We start from the raw sequence: 17478 nt of genomic DNA on the forward strand, positions 1-17478 counted from the left end.
CAACCTTCCCCCCATAAAGAAGCGCAATGCCCCTCTCCTCCAACGGTTTATTCCCACCCACAACACCAACGTCTGTATATGGGCAGAGAAGGTAACGCCAGAGTTCGTTTGGGCGTCTTCATGATTCAAGTCAAAATGTGTGAGGATATCCGAATCTTCAGATACGTGTTCTTTTAAGAACCCAGATTCCTTAAACCTGATAGCAACTTTCGCAGCCATACACCTTCCGACGATGTCTATGGCCACTGTGTGCAAGACGGCTTAAGTGCCATGGTTGGAGTGGACCTTAGTGCGGAGTTTAAGTTCACAGTTATTTCTGCTGTTCTCTACTCTATTCCTGACCATAGGAATACCAAGATTTTTGACTATTTTCATCACGAATGTGCCATGGTCAACCCGTTATATTCTAAGAATTTTTCACTCGAACCTCTGTATTATATTAATCAATGTTTTATACAAAATACAATAATTGTGCACACATATATATATTACAATTTCTTAAACTCCAGCATCAGCTTGCCATTCAAATTGAGTAGAAATGAATCAACAGCCTCACTGTAGCCATGTTGAGTTTGCGAGCAAATCCTTATAGCGTACTCTGACACTAATGACGCGATTGCTGCCTTAACCATCAACAATGACATATCCTTACCTATCATAATGAAATAAATAAAAATATTTTTTTGTGAGAATGCAAATAATACCCAAACAGCTTCTGGGCCCGGTGCCGAATGGCAGAAAGACGCGTCGTTCCATCAATTCTTTCGGCGCAGTATTATCGAAACGTTCGGGTACAAATGAATTTGGCTCGCAGAATATAACGGGATCATGATGATATGAATACACCGGTATGCATAGCACTGTGCCTTCCTCCAGTTGCACTGATTTTCGCTTAGAAAGTTGAATCACATTGGCGCGACTACAAATGCGTCGGCAATATTGTACTGTTGGGCTCAGACGTAGTGTTTCTTTGAGGATAATACTGTGGTTGAACATAAATATTATGAGTAATTCAAGCATAAACTTACCGAAAACGCAATGGTCGAGATAACTGAGTGATTTGAGCGTCTCAAGACCGAATGCCGTGCAATGCTCACGCTGCTGCGTTTGCAACACTTCGGCGCGTAATTTGGACTGCACGCGCGAATCTCTAGCGAGCTGTGAAAAGATCTTATTTTACTTATAAAACTGTATTACCTGTGTTGCCACTCTTACATAGTAAATACTGTAGACCAAAGTGCTGCAAATCTCCTCGAAGCCATCGAGCAGCATAGCCATGCAAAGCCCCGTCAAAGCTTCATCACTCAGACGTCCCGTCTGCTGCTGCGTGTACAAATAGCTGAGCACGTCACGCATGCCGCTGGGGTTACGCAGCTCTCTGTGGCATTCCAGGGCGTCGCTGGTGAATTGCGCGAAATAATTCTCCACCGCCTTGGAGATCAAACGAAATGGCCACAGCTTCCAAAACACCGGCATAACGGCTGAGAGCAGCGAGTAGCGGCGTAAACTGCACGTTTGACGTACGGCGCGTTCGGTCATTTGTAGGAAGAGGTTCGGTTTTTTCGAACGCGTCAATGTACCAGCGTCTACGCCCCAAATGGTGATGCAAAGCGCATCGGCAACAAAACGCTTAACAAGCTACACAACATATTCATAAAAATGTTATCAATATTAAAACCCACAGCGACTTACATCAATGGCATCCAACGCTTCTGGATTTGCGCCCTTACATTTGTACTCCAAGAACTGCATTAACCGCTTGCAACTGGCCTGCCACAATTCATGCGTCTGCTTCAGCTGCAATTTTGTCACATGAAGTTAAAAAATGTTGCACTGCACCGCGTTGCACTCACCCGTATTGGCGTCAAAGCCGCACATGCCACACTGCGATTGAGCTTCCAATGCTCGCCACTGCTCCACAGCGCGCTGTACGCTGCCAATTTGTCCAATTTATTCAGCCTGCGGTGGCGCATCCAGCTACAAGCAGCTGTCAATTCGTAAACACCGAAATTGGTGTCGAGTATCTCGTGCGCCAGTCGCATGTCCACCACCAAGATTTGCGGCTGACGCACGAAAAATATACCGACCATGCGTCGGCGGTGCTTGTAGCGTCTATAAAAGAAATACTCACGGGATTATGTCTCCTTTTAATTTATGCCTAGCCATATTTACCGGTAAAGCCTGTCGATTTCGTAAAGAAGATTCCGATTGCGTGTCAAAATACTCGGAAAGGAGCCGAATAATGTCAGCGGCAATGCATTATGAAGCCCTCGTTTTCGCCAGTAATTAAAGTTCCATGTGAGATAAAAATAAATTGGCAGCAATATAAGATGTAAGAGGAAAACAATTTGAAAAAAGAGACACTCCAACATCCCCTGTTTTCCTTGTCTTTCTCTACTTAGTTTTCTTGTTTCTTCTTTTCCTGCTTCTTATCCTTTTGTTTCTTTATAAGTGAAGCTCCTTTTCACTGATTTTGTCTGTTTGTTCTTAATAATATAATTTTTTATAGTTTGTTGTTTTTTGTTTTACAAGACAGATATTTCTGATTAAATTTTGTATGAAGCTAACGAAAATATTATTAAAGTAGTTCTCTATATATGATTCTTTGCATAATGTTTCATTGTAAGATCTATAGGTATGGGCTCTGGCTTATGGTCTAGATCATCGTTTCTCATTTTGTTAGTTTCATATGTGGAGGAAAGGCTTTTAGTCCGACCAAATAACTCACGATTAGTGAACAGGATGCCATTTTAAAACTGGCAAACCAATAAGAGGAATAAAAGTAGTCTATGCTTCTTAGGAAAAATTATGTTGAAAGACGCTTGGCACAAAAGGTTAGGTTAGATCTACCGGCTGTCACCCTATACATAGATTTACTGGTTCTTAATAATTTCAGATGCAGGCTCACTTTAATTTCAGCTGAAACATTCGTCATATAGGGCGTCAACGCTTTTTGCGAACTTTAAAAGCGACCTGATATCTAATTTTCATTCCCGTGAACTACGAAAATCCTGGCTATCTAAGACGAGTTATACATAATTCTGAACCAGAAGCATAGGAGGAGCTCCAACATCTCTCTCATGCCTCCTTACCTTCACTTTCTGCATGTATCGTCGCTATTTATGTTCATCCACCGCGCATGGGATGCCATCAGAATGTGACCTGTCATTTGTTCAACAACCGTCCCGCAGTCCTTTCGAGACGGTGTGAGTAAACTGCTTGAGGGTTTTCCTTAGGGACTCTTGCACATGATCTTGACGTTTCTGCATGTCCTTAAGACATTCCATCTCGCCCTAATTTGTTTGTCAGCCATTTCGGAAACTTAATTACCTATCGCTTTAAATGACTACCGTATTTCCTGTACTGGTTCGTTAGCCAGACGGATGGCACTCTTGCCAATCTCTTCAGTTATTTCGTTTCTCGAAACTCCTTCGTGACCTCTAACTCAGTATATATACAACCGCTCCCCGGCAGCCAATACATCTACTAACGCCTTGCTTCTGAGTACATTCTACTGGGTAATGCGATGTTGTAAATGTTACCGGCTTAGTAATATTGATCTGAGAACCGAAGGGACGCATGCATGAAGTCGGTTACCCATGCAGAAGCTCTTATTACTGTATAAGTTTGTGCAGACTAGATTTATGCAGTGTTTCTATCCTATAGCAATTAATATTTTTAGTGAAAGATTTCAATGATTCGGCTATGTAAATAGGAGAACTCGAATAATGAGGTTTTTGTATGACTAAATATATCTAGTAATCATTGAGCAGTTCTCCGAGAGCTTTATATCCAGAAAACTTATAACTTTTTTATGGGCCTCACCTCTCAAACTAGTTTGTTTGTATAATTTTACTTTCGAGTCAGAAGTTTGTTTTACAGAATCTATGTTTTCTCACGAAATTATCGGCAGAGATTACATACTAGTTTCTTAAACCCGCCGAAATCTCACATCGAAAATTTTGATTTTACGTTGGTGAAGATACTTCGGTGAGCAAGATTCGCTTCGTAGTGAGCTAAGACATAATGTAGGAGATACTATGTATGTACTCTGTGAAATTTTACAAGAATTATGAGAGAAAGTAAATATTTCGGAGATTTGGTGTAAAAATCTAGAGGTTTTGTAGAGGCTCAGTCTTTTGATTGTCTTCTAAAGTAACTGATTTTTTTTTGCTGCGAGAAGATGAGACTTATGAATGATAAGGACTCGAAAACTCTCTCAACAGACCTTGTGTGGAAACTACCAGCTGATTTAGCTCAATATATTACTCTTCCAATAAGCCGAAACTTGTTGGTTTTGATTCAAAAACTTGTGTTTTGATCGCATAGCTGCTTTTTAATCAGATCTACATAGAAAGTCTACTGAAACCGATTGATGAATTTCATTTTAATCGAAAGATCACTCAGTTCTATTAATGTTGAAGATTCTTCTGATTTTAAGTTGTTTTAATTGTTGTATTTGAGAAGTTTAAAGGATGGCATATTGCTTGTCACACAGCTCTCTTAGTCATCATTCATTCTCGTATAATGTTTTTTTTTTGGTATCGCAAAGGACCAAACTGGTCTGTGCTCGGCCTTTTGGCCTACCAGATTAACCCAACTTAATGTTTTGCTGTACTCTTCAAATTTTCCCAGTTTAAACCTTATCTCCCAAATCCGCTGACAGATTTGTAAGCAGCTTAATGCTACTTAAGCTTTAGATTTAAATAACAATACGAACTAACAGTAATTTTGCTAATGGATTTGCTGCACTTTTCTTCGAAAATTGTTTTCTTATGCGTCAACCGCAAAATAGCAAATTGCACACAACCACAAAGCAATCTGCCAGTATGCACAAAACCACATGCAACATAATGTGGTGCACACACATACCCACTAACATACATACAAGCATGAGTACCCCAGTGTACCACATCGTATGCTGCCACATGCCACAAATTTAGCAGTCGCAACTGGTTTGTGATATGGAAATTGCCAAGTTGCAACACTGCAACATGCAACAGCTCAAAACTGTGCTTTCACTACAAGAAATGCGTGCGAAGAAACACTAAAAAAGAAACAACGCAAAAAGAAGAAAAAACTGCCATTGCGCCTGGATGTATACTAGGCGAAGTATCAAATGTACGAAAGAGGTGAAGTGGCAACACAAAAAGCAAGGAAGAAAGCAGCAAATTGAAAACAAAAGTACAAGCAGAACAGCACTAAAGTGCACACACACTAACAAAAGCACTTCAACTGTAAACAATGAGTAGTTACAAAAGAACCAATGGAGAAGCAAACGGAGAACGAAGAATAAGCAGCAGCGGCAGCACAACGCACAAACTTTCGCAAGGGATTACGACTTATCGAGCGGAGAGAGCAACAAATGCAACACGCAAACAAATAATAAGTAACAGCAAAACTATGGCAACAATAACAAATTGCCAAAAATTGCTGAAGCGTGGATTGTAGAGGCAATATGTAAAATTGACAAAACAATGTTTGCCATAACTTATAACCCTCGTCCGCTGCTACGAAATATTGTAATGCCAACAAATTGGCAGAGAATGTAGGGCAAAGTATTTACAAATATGCAAACTGTACTTACATACATACATACCTAAATAAGTATGAAGATACTTCTGGGAGCTTTAAATAAATGAAAGAAATAAGTTATGTGCAGCGCTTGCTTTTTCTGCTTTCGGTACTTATAGTTTATAATTTTGCCTATTATACCCTTCAGGCATGTTGCACCGAGATTAGTAACTGTTCATCCGACGTTTCTTGATGTAATACCTAGCACTTATCAAGATAAATATAGACATATACATATATATATGTATATATAAAAATTTCTTGTCCGCACGTCCTTGACTGTTAAGATAACCTCGTGTGACCCACTAGCGCCAACACTTAGATATGTTAATAACATTTATCGAAGCCATGATTCTTTCCTCTCCCATGACAGTCGAGTCTACGTAACCGGAGCGGACACGGATATTTGTCCGCCCAAGTACCATCAATTCGGCAGCATTCCTCAACATTACTTCAGCGATTTTTTCTGTTACAACAACAAAAATCCTTTCCGAAGTTCAAAGCCCTTTAGCCATGTCAAGAACCCTTTTCGGTAGTCAATAGCAGTATACTGACGAAACAATAACTATTTTTTAACATAAAGTTCGCTCAAAGCCTGAAGTATTTGGCTGCCTTACAAATTGCGAAATTATAAACAGGTTTCATCCGAACTGATTTTTGGGTGCCTATGTTTATTATCATTCTCAAATTTGAGGAAATTTATTCCATAAAAAATATGGCGTCAGAAATATTTGTGTTCTATTATGTATGTGATGTTATGGACCGATCGGTCCTAGTTTTGTACTTATATCTTATAAATATATGCAGTAGCTATCTTATTGGATACAGGGTTTGTCCGGAAAGTAATAGGACTGATTTTCTTCCGCCGTGTCTGTACTTCAGTGCGCGCACCGACTGGATTCGGTAGAGGGCGTTCCTTGCTAACGAACGAGCGGCTGGTCAGTTGTCTCCGAGAGTCAGGACAAACATTTTCGCGCCATGTGTTTCTGTGAGTGGTGCAAGCCGAAAATGCAGCGACAGAGAAGTTTAATATGATCAAGCAGGCTACCCAGAAGTGGTGTGTTTCGGTGGCACCAGGTTTTATTGGAGGGCCGGGAAGAGGTCGCTGATAAAGACCGGAAGAATGAGCAAATCCAAAGTGAAAACGATGCTCATTGTATTTTTTAACATCAGAGGCATCCTCCGCCATGAATTTGTTCCTCCTGGACAAACAGTCAACGCCAAGTTTTACGTGGGAGTTTTCAACAGACTCAAAAGAAGGATCAATCGGGTCCGACAAGACATTGCAGCCGATTGGAAGTTGCCCCCAACGCTTCCGCAGCCGCCCTACAGCCCAGATGTGGTCTCCCGGACTTTTTTTGTTTCCCTCCCTGAAAAGGCCGATGAAAGGCAAGAATTTTGAGACGACAGAGGGAATCCAACCAGCATGCACCTCGGCTCTCAAGGCTATTCCGGAGAATGCCTTACGTCATGCCTTCAATGCTTAGAAATCGCGATGGCAGCGCTGCATCGACGCAAAAGGAGCCTATTTTGAAAGTTCTTAAAGAATTGTAAAGATTTGTTCAATAAACTTTTTAAATGGACTCAGTCCTATTACTTTCCGGACAAACCCTGGATATGAGGTATATAAATGATCAGCTTGTTGATTTGAGTCCTTTTAGCCATGTCCGTCTGTTTATATATACGGGAACTAGTCACACAATTTTTGAGATATCGATCTGAAATATAAAGCTTAGTTCATTGATTTGCATGATGTTTCGTTGATATCAAATAATTTTGCAGACAATTTTTATTGGCGAAATTTAGGATGAACAATTTATTTCAAATATTTATTGTATGTATAGTAACACAAAAAGGTATCAAAAATTAAAACATTTTGCAAATAAGCATAAAATTTTCAAAAGTTCACGAAAAAATCAAATCCTACACTTTATTACCAAGAAATTTTCCGCTTTCGTGCTGAGCCTCTACTCGGTTGCATCGACGCTTTACAGAGCGGACAATACCATTTGCCCTTTGGCGGTCGTATAACACCCACACATTGAAAATGAAACCATTCGTAGGGGCACAACTTGTTGTCGCAAGCAATCATGGACCCATAAGAAACTTGATTACAAATACAATAGCGCGGCTCATTCGGATTGTAGCACAGTACTTCGTCTTCGTCTGAAGGCAAATCTGGCGGTGTCAGCATAACATTGTCGTATATGCTCGAGCATGAGTATTGCGTGGCAATGGAGTTTGTCGTTTTCGCCGGTTGGAGCGGCGTCGAGAGACAACTTACTGCTGCTGACGATGTTGTGGGGTGCTCCTTTTCATGCGCTTCCGCTTTTAGTGGCTGCGGCAACATGATAATGACGTTGAAGTTTACAAAAATTAAAATTACGAAAATAAAGTTTCACAAATATTACAAATTTTCGAAAGAAAGTTACAAAAATGTTCGAATAGAAATAACAAATTTCATTACAAATTGAAAAAATTTCCAACAAAGTAATGAACTGACTTGAAATTTATAGCACACAGGGTGCTCTTTAAATGGTTTAACATTTTTGTGTTTTATAATGAACGAATTCAAGCTGGATCATTAAATTTAGAGAGAATATTTGTTGAACTGTTCTGAACTCAGATATTAAAATTCAACAATAATATTTATCTTTCATTAAAATTACTCGAAACATTTCCTTGACTCCAAAATTGTCGAGCAACAAACCCGGTTCTTCAATTGATAAATTAAAACCTTCATATTCTCTTTCTCAAAACAAAATTTCAAAAAGCTCTCCTGCTCACAAATCCCTTCCATAAGTGCCTAATCTAAATTGAAACGGCTTGGCAACCCTAGCCAAATAACCTCATTCCTCCCATAATCAACATACGCCATCCAACACCATCAGCAACATCAACAACATCAGCAACTCAATTTGATCTACGACCACAACATCCACAGAATTCATTCCAATGATTCGGTGGCGCAAACTGCTTCCATTTCAGGGTAATTCGAATGGCCAACATTCACCAGGGCAGGCCAGCGGAGATATATGTGCATAATGACATTGCAATTGTGCAACGTGCAACATGCCGCATATAGGCCTTAAAAACACTCGCACAAACAAGCAGAGACACATTATACTATCGAATTTTTTGAGCTGTCGCTGCTGCCATTGCTGACAAGATTGGTATCGATAGCAGGCAAATGAGGAGTCAAATTGATTTGTGCATTCGTTGGCGAGAGGGTGCTTCCATTAGGGCTGCCGAAATTTCATATTATCTTATACAAATGTAACTACACATTACAGTGGATGGAACTGGTGTGAGTTGAAATTAGGTTAGGTTAGGTTAAGGTGAATAGCACTTGGACAGATATTCGTTTTTGTGTTCCCATAAGCTCCTAAAAAGAGAATCACCAGATCCTCATAGATCGATGAAGAATTTTGAGCTCACTATAAATTTATTTAGGCAGTTATTATCAAGCCCAGCAACTTCGGTGGGTTCGAATTTTTTTCCGTAACGTCTGTTAAGTCAATCAAGTACTAATTGAAAATCCCTGTATAAACTGCAGCCCCAACCATGCGTTCTCATCAGCCAAACCATTTATGTACGCTTGACCTGGCCGACGTAGACAACACGAAAAAATTAAAATGCAAACTTAAGGCATACTGCATTTGTATGCCAAGAATGCGTACAAGCGGACTTCCATGCGTGCTTACATAACCATAAGCATACAAATCCCTCCAGTCCGCAGTTTGGCAACGTCCTTTGTTGCTATTGTTGCTTTGACATTGTTACCGGTCACTGCTGCATGTCAATTCGAAATTTTCATTTTTCCATTGCATCATTCTTTCATTTTAGCTGGGACTTTGCCTTTGATACCCCCTACACCTTTCCTCTCATCTTTCTCAAGCACCCAAGCCGACTAGTGCCTTTACAGTGCAATAATCCCACATTCGTGTTTGTAAGCATGTGACGATCTCTGCGCATTCGAACTCGAGTTGTCTCTTGGATCTCATACGAAATGGAATAAATTAATTTCTTATTACATAAACCAGTTATGCAGCATACTACAGTCGCACTCCGCATGCACGCACACACATGCACGCATGCAGTGTTGTCCATATGTAAATACATCAGTCGGCCTGCAAGTGCTGGCCGTAATTTGCTCGACCGTGACATGTAAACAAGTGTCCTTTAGATGTCTGTGCCTCTCACTCTGTCGGCGTTGTTGGCTTCTTGGCCGAAATTGATTTTGCAATTTGCCAGCAGCAGAGCAGCAACTGTCGCATAAGCAATTTTATTTGCTACACGCAATTGCAACGGTAATTAAACGAGATAACACACGCACACATGTTCATGTACTAATATTTAAACACACACACACACACATGATTTGTGTTTTAGGACGGCTCAGACGTAGGGATAGTTGTTTATGAAATGCATCAATAGTGTCTGAGGTTAATTGATTCTTATTAGTCAAAATTTGATATTTTCAATTACTGAACTAATTTGATGAAATAAATGAGAAACTGGTAAACAAATTAGACTTGCTCTAAGATGTGTTTATTTTTTTTTTTTGAAGTTTATTCAGTTTGCCAGGAAGTTTGTAAAAAAAATGTCTATATATATGCTTAGTTTTTGAGATATCGATCTAAAATTTTGCAGACGCTCTTTTTACCCTATGAAGATGCTCATTTGTTGGAATTGATGAAATCGGACTATTATAGCATATAGCTGCCATACAAACTCTTCGATCAAAATCAAATTATTGTAGGGAAAACTTTTTTGTTTGACAAGTTATCTTCACGAAATTTGAACCGCAATATTATCCAAAAAAACTCTATAATCTGCGAACAAATTGTTCAGATCGGCCCACTATAGCATACAGCTGCCATCCAAAGTGACAGATCAATTTTAAATTTTTGTATGGAAAACTTTTTTATTTGCCAAGATATGTTTCTGAAATTTGGCATGGAATATTTTCCAGGGTAACAGAGTACTCTACTCTTAAATTGTTTATATCAGACCGGTATGGCATACAGCTGCCATATATGTAAACTCAACGAACTAAATCAAGTTCTTGTATGGACAACTTTTTTATTTGGCTAGATATCTTCAGGAAATTCGGTAAGGAATATTATCCAATAAAACTCTACAATCTGCCTATAAATTGTTTAAATCGGACCGTTATTGCATATAGCAGCCATGCAAACTGACCCATCCAAATCAAGATAAAGGTTTTTATACCCTTTTATGCTATGAGAACTGCTAATGTGAAGGGTGTTGAAGATACAGTGTAGCCGATGTTAACAGTTTTCCTTGTTTTTTATACAAAAAAAAATAAAAAATTAGTATGACACCTGTTATTATTTTAATGTCACTCATACGCAGTGGTTGACTATAAGAAAACATTACGCTGACCGTGTGAAGAGAATGCAAATATACAAATACATACAAATACTATCATGAACTATGATGTAACTATGTGGTATTGTTTTTGTTTTTCTTTATTTTTCTTTTTTATGTTTTATTCATAAATTAAATGACTAAACAATTTAAGGGAAAAATTATCAAATATTTTTCGATGGTTATATTAGTGAAGCTTTCGTTCTTCTGCAAGTTATTTCATTAAAGATAACTGTTCTGCTTAAAATCATTAAGCTCCTAATATAATTTTTTAATATGATTGAAAATTTGAAAGCTATCTTTCTGCTATTCAATCCAGCAAGACAATTTTGTTTTGCTCAAGCATATATACATTTTATGTTCAATTCAGCTATCATTGAATTTTTTTCAGTTGAAAAATATTAGTAAATACTAGACCAAGAAAAACTGAATTTTCATCAAAAATTTTCCCAAAATCTTAGCTAAGCGTATTACACAAATTCCTCTCGATTTCATTAGCTGCATACTCGACTTTTGAACTCAGCGATTCAGGAGAACATAGTAAACATTCTAAATTGTTTTGCTTATAAAAATAACTCTTGATGTACATTTCATATCTTTTTCATTCCGCATTACCATTTGATGCCGAAAATAGTTATTGCAACAGCAGTAAGAAGTGCACAACAACAACATGATTATCGTCGGTACTACAACCGCCGCCAATGAATACAAAATGAGCGCCTGACCTGCAACGGAAGTGGAGCAAACACCTGTTGCCAGTAGTTATGCAAAGTTTGCTGTGGGTTCACGTCGGTTTGTTTGTTTCTTGTTTTTGTTGGGCATAAATTTTTAGTGGCAACAGCATTTGCTTCAACCTACAGTGCATACATTTATTTAACAGCACTGCTCACACATACATACATACTTACGTGCATATGTATAGTCAAATTTAGTATTCATTTTATGCAACCAACAACAAACCACATGGCATTGCAGCGTTCGTATGCTGCAGCTGCAAATGCACTTTGCCACATGTCTTTATGATTATTGCAATTTTCATATGCTTTCACACAAGCACACAGTGACGATTGTACACACAGCCATATATAGATAAAAGCGTACATGTAAAGTTACCTGCGTCTGCATTAAGCCTTAACTCGTTTTTCTGCGCTTGTGTGGGTGTGTGTTTTTCAGTTGAAAACAAGTTGCATTTCTTTTGACATCTTTCATACTGCAATCAGTGCAATCATTTGCATATGAGCCCTCTCACATATTTCTAAATACTCACACATGATCACTGGTATACCTACACACATATAAGTACATACGGTATGTGTGTATGGCTGCCACTATCTTTCATTTGGTTTGTATTGTCGCTATGGAAATATGCAAGTTTTATTTAAGAGAGTAAGTGTACGCCTACACTCACTCGTCCCAAATACAAATGCACACATAGGCAGACATACATCGTGACATAAAATCACACATACATCTTTAGCTACAAATGTACTTGGAATACTCTTATGTGCTTGTAATGCAAATGGAAAATGACATATGAGAATTTGATTTGATGTGAAAATGAGATTTGTGCTACAAACTTTATATTCAAATACACATACTACATATGGGTAGATGCAGAAGTTTCGGTCAAGGCTGCAAATCTGAGCAATGCTCATTCAAGTGTTTATCGCCACATAAAGTTGAGAGTACATGCCACACGCTGGTGTATAGTAAAGTGCGCCATTGGAGAAGTATTGCGAATGTGTCGAAAACTAATCAGCACTGATGATGTTTGTGAGCACATTGCATTGCGTTGTCGAAAATCGATTTTATTTAACTTTATTTGCTTTGCCGCAATATAATTAGCAACTGCAAAGTGGGGATATATAGAGAGAGAGAGCTGCACTAAAGGTATGATGGAAAATTGTTCTATGTTATATGAACTAAATTTTGAAAGATTGAAAAAAATAAAAAATTACTTAAGTTCGAAGCCATAATACCTTTCAAAGTTGCATTTCTTATAACTTAAAATGGTATACAATAAACCTTATCGTGAGTTCGATCAGTCAGTTTGTATGACAGCTATATGCTATAGTGGTCTGATCTGAATAATATATTTGGTGATTGTAGCCATGTCTTGGTTTATAATCCATGTCAAATTTTGTGAAGATATCTTATCAAATAAAAAAGTTTTATATACAAAAATTTGCACTTGAGCGATCAGTTTGTTTGGCAGCTATATGCTATAGTATTTCGATACGAAGAGTTTCTTCAGAAAATTTAGCGATGTCTTCGGCAATTACCTATGCTAAATTTCGTAAAGATATCTTATCAAATAAAAAAGTCTTCCATACAAAGATTTGAATTTGAGCGATCAGTTTGTATCACAGCTATACGCTATAGTGATCCGATTTAAAAAAATATATAAAGGGATTTTGGCTTTTCTTTGGTTTACAGTCTGTGCAAAATTCCGTGCCGATATCTTGTGAAATGAAAATTTTTTCCATACAAAAACCTGTTTTTGATCGGTCATTTTGTATGGCAACTATATGCTATAGTGGTCCGATCTGAATAATATATTCAATGATTGTAACCGTGTATTGGTTTATAATACACGCCAAATTTCATGAAGATATCTTGTCAAATAAAAATGTTTTACAAACAAGAATTTGATTTTGATCGATCAGTTTGTATGGCAGCTATATGCTGTAGTAAACCGATCTGAATAATATCTTCGCGGATTGTGGCTTTTCTTATGGTAATAGTCTGTGCAAAATCTCATGAAAATATCTCGTCAAATGAAAAACTTTTTCATACATGAACCTGTTTTTGAGCGGTCATTTTGTATGGCAGCTATATGCTACATTGTTCCGAAATCGACAGTTCCGATAAATGAGTAGCTTCTAATGGAAAAAAAGACAAGTACAAAATTTCAGTTCGATATCTCAAAAATCGAGGGACGTATCAAGCTAAATGGACTCATCTACTCACGCAAAACAGTCAAATCTTACAGTTTAATTATGATTATTAGCAGATGGAAAATACCGAAACCCACTATAAATATATATTTTTTTATGCTTCAAGGCTGTGCTTTTAACTTTAAAAGCTACCTTTTACATACCTTTTACATGAACTGTTAAATTTAATATAAGTTAGTTTTTTAAGAGATATCGCTATTTTTTCTTACTGAGAATTCTTAAATATAAAACCTTATAGCCGTATGCTTTTCGTATATATTATTATAGTCAACAAGTTGGTTGCAATTGTAGTGAAAATGATTGACTGAAGTTTAAATATAATTTACATTAATATGTCTGTACATATATTTGTTTATTTGAATTGAACTAATAAACGTCTGCAGAATAGTTCAGTTTACAAGCTTCGGACTTCAGCTAACAACCTGACAAATTGTATTTGCACTACTCAGAATTCATTCATAATAACTTAGGCGCTGCAGAACAAACAGACACTCAGCCAATTAGCTATACAAACATAAACAATTTAATATATACACTACAATTTAGATTCTACATATATGGTACAAATGTATATACATATATACACACTACATGCCAACATGCTACCGTCTGCTAATCGATACTTCTGCCTGCATATGCTTTCAGCGTCTTGTTGCCTACGATTTGTGGTAGCTTATGTATGCCCAACATGACGTATGAGCGACACTTCAATTGTTGGTGGAAATTACTTTATTGATTTACAGCTTTGATTACTCGCTATCGCATTACATGACGCATTGTTAGAGTAATTTAGGGTTATGTTTACCAACAATCACCATTATATGACTGCAATAGGTAGTCAGAATAGCAATATTAATATATTATTGGAAGTGATTAGCAGAGTCATAGAATATTCATATTATGATAAAGGTTCTTGGAGAGTCAATACAATTTATTAGATATTACTGATTTGTTGGGTGGTTATATTATTTCGGAGTTATATGAAGGTATTGTTTTATCAATTTTGGTAGCGTCACTTTAAAAAAATTTTAGGCTTACAAGTATTTAATCGAAATTTTCTGTTTGTCTTTTTGTTTGCTGAACCTTAATTACTTAAAGTATTTTTTTATTTATTTTTCAACCTACGGTTTTAAAATATTTTTGGCATGAATATAATTTTTAGCTATTAAAATGTTTTTTTTTGTATCAAATATGCATAAAAGTATTAAAAATTCGAAGATATCTTCTCAAAGAAAAGCATACCATTCAATGACTTGAATTTCAGCGATCAGTTTGTATGGCAGCTATTTGCTATAGTGGTCCGATCTGAACAATTTATTCAGAAAATATTAAGATGTTGTGGACAATTATACATGCTAAATTTCGTGAAGATAAATTGTCAAATAAAAAGCAATCCATACAAAGACATAAAATTTGAGCGTTCAATTTGTATGACAGCTATATGCTATAGTGGTCTGATCTGAACAAGTTCTTCAGAAATTATAGAGATACTTTGAGCAATAATACGTGCTAAATTTCGTCAATATATCTTGGGGAATAAAAAAGTTTGTCGTACAAAAAATAGAATTTGAGCGTTCAGTTTGTATGGCAGCTATATGTTATAGTAGTCCGATCTAAACAGTTTGTTTAGAAATTGTAGAGATCCTTTGAACAATAATACGTGCAACATTTCATGAAGATATCTTATCAAATAAAAAAGTTTTACATACAAAGTTTTGAATTTGAGCAAGCGGTTTGTATGGCAGCTATATGCTATAGTGGTCCGATCTGATCAATTTTCTCGGAAATTGTAAAGATACATTGAGCAATAATACATGCTTAATTTCGTGAAGATATCTTGTCAAATCAATAACATTCTATACAAAGACTTGAATTTAGCGTTCAGTTTGTATGGCAGCTATATGCTATAGTAGTCCGATCTGAACAATTTGTTTAGAAATTATAGAGATCCTTTGAACAATAATACATGCAGCATTTCATGAAGATATCTTATCAAATAAAAAATTGTTTCATACAAAGTCTTGAATTTTAGCGTTCAGTTTGTATGACAGCTATATGCTATAGTGGTCTGATCTGAACAATTTGTTCGGTAATTCGGACAGTTTGTTTATCGCCTTTTTCTCGTTAATCCCATTAACGTATATTTTCGCACCACTAATTTCACTCCTTCATTTCTGTTGTCATTAACACCGGCCTAAATACATTTATAATTGTTGTGAGCACCCACTTAGGACTAAGAACGAAAACATATTTCCATATGCATTTGTAAATACATACAAATATGTGTAAGTGTGTGTGCAAATCACCTAGTTTGGAGCTGTTCTACACTCCATAATAACGCTACCTAACGCCTCTTACTCACCCAGCAGCACTTGACTCATCACAACGACCCCAATTATGTTGTCAACGTTGATGTTGATATTTTCGAGTATTATGTCGTCATAATCTTCATCATCAGCAGCAGCAACAGCAACAAGAGCTGCAGTGAGATCATAATCACTCACTAATATTAAGAACTGTATTTTTGCTTCTTCTTATTTATACATGTTTCTGCTTTTACGGCGACTGTTGCTGTCAGCAATGACTGACGACTTTACGCTACCGCCACTACCTATGTCACTAACGCTGCCTTTGCCGACGTTGTCGTCGTCGTCGTCGTTGTTAGTAACTAGTACACTGGTAATGAGGCAGGAGTTTTTTCCACTTGCTGTCAGACGTTGAGTGCTTATTAAGTCGGTCACAAAATGCTGAACACATACACAAACACACAGATGTATGCACTCATCCACATACATTATTACATTTGTAGAAGCGTGCTAACTTGTAAACGAAACTTTCAATGCACGACAACACACACACACACACAACGGTTTGCCGTGTTTGTTAAAGAAGAGCAAAAATATATAAATATGCTTTTATAATAAGTATCTGCGTCTGTATATATATATATACATATGTGTGTGTGTGTGTGTGTGTTTGTGCTTACAAAGGCATTCTGCATATCCAACTTACGCTTACTATCATGTCGTACCTCGAAGAGCGTGCGCCTTTATACAGTTGCTCACCACTCAACAGACCTTAATGTTGCTAACACATACACATATACATACATACATACATAAGCGTACTTTATATATACCATATAAGATATATATGTGTACACTCGTATATTTCCACTTTACTGCTCTATTGTGTCATAAATGTGTCAAATGCCTACAATATGGTGGAAAAAATATTGTAGCAGCAACAGCAACAACAACAGCAGCTTGTCAGCAACATTGCCGTTTGTTAGCTGACAGTAAAAAGCCACTTTACTCTGCACTCATTACGTGTCAACTTTGCGCTTCACTTCACTCCCTTCGTTGTAAGCGTTTACGCTGCTGCTGCTGCCGCCATTGCACGCGTGTTACGGCCACGCTGCAATGCTACAGCGACGACTTGCATGTCGTGTGCATAGCATACTTTCTTAGCTTTATGAATTTGATCCATGAAAGTGCCATAAAGCGCTATATTACGCTTGCACTAAATGCATAAAAGTGCAATAAATGAGGGT

At 37.3% G+C, this 17478-nt stretch overlaps 2 protein-coding genes across 2 annotated transcripts; both read right to left on the reverse strand.

Annotated features, from left to right (window-relative positions):
* Positions 1-488: 488 nt before the first annotated feature.
* LOC120767273 (probable cytochrome P450 309a2) lies at positions 489-2381 on the reverse strand. The gene is made up of 7 exons (XM_040093145.1): positions 2173-2381; positions 1854-2112; positions 1693-1797; positions 1216-1638; positions 1029-1158; positions 705-968; positions 489-652 (listed from the first exon to the last, which is right to left on the reverse strand). The coding sequence occupies exons 1-7, from the start codon at positions 2370-2372 to the stop codon at positions 489-491; spliced, it is 1545 nt and encodes a 514-aa protein (XP_039949079.1). The 5' UTR covers positions 2373-2381.
* Positions 2382-7219: 4838 nt separating this feature from the next.
* On the reverse strand, positions 7220-7974 carry LOC120767271 (inhibitor of growth protein 3-like). Its single transcript, XM_040093143.1, has 2 exons — positions 7512-7974; positions 7220-7292 (listed from the first exon to the last, which is right to left on the reverse strand). Coding segments are annotated over exons 1-2 (414 nt in total). The 5' UTR covers positions 7925-7974; the 3' UTR covers positions 7220-7291.
* Between the last annotated feature and the right edge of the window lie 9504 nt (positions 7975-17478).

This window comes from Bactrocera tryoni, chromosome 2 (assembly GCF_016617805.1).
Source record: "Bactrocera tryoni isolate S06 chromosome 2, CSIRO_BtryS06_freeze2, whole genome shotgun sequence".
Lineage (NCBI taxonomy): Eukaryota > Metazoa > Arthropoda > Insecta > Diptera > Tephritidae > Bactrocera > Bactrocera tryoni.

What these genes read in the sequence shown, in the direction of transcription:
- LOC120767271 (XM_040093143.1), bottom strand. Translation starts at nt 7,924, where the DNA reads ATGTTGCCGCAGCCACTAAAAGCGGAAGCGCATGAAAAGGAGCACCCC.
- LOC120767273 (XM_040093145.1), bottom strand. Translation starts at nt 2,372, where the DNA reads ATGTTGGAGTGTCTCTTTTTTCAAATTGTTTTCCTCTTACATCTTATA. An exon ending in CGGCTTTGACGCCAATACGG is followed by an intron (nt 1,798 to 1,853) that starts GTGAGTGCAACG and finishes ACAAAATTGCAG; the next exon opens with CTGAAGCAGACGCATGAATT. An exon ending in CGGGCCCAGAAGCTGTTTGG is followed by an intron (nt 653 to 704) that starts GTATTATTTGCA and finishes TCATTATGATAG; the next exon opens with GTAAGGATATGTCATTGTTG.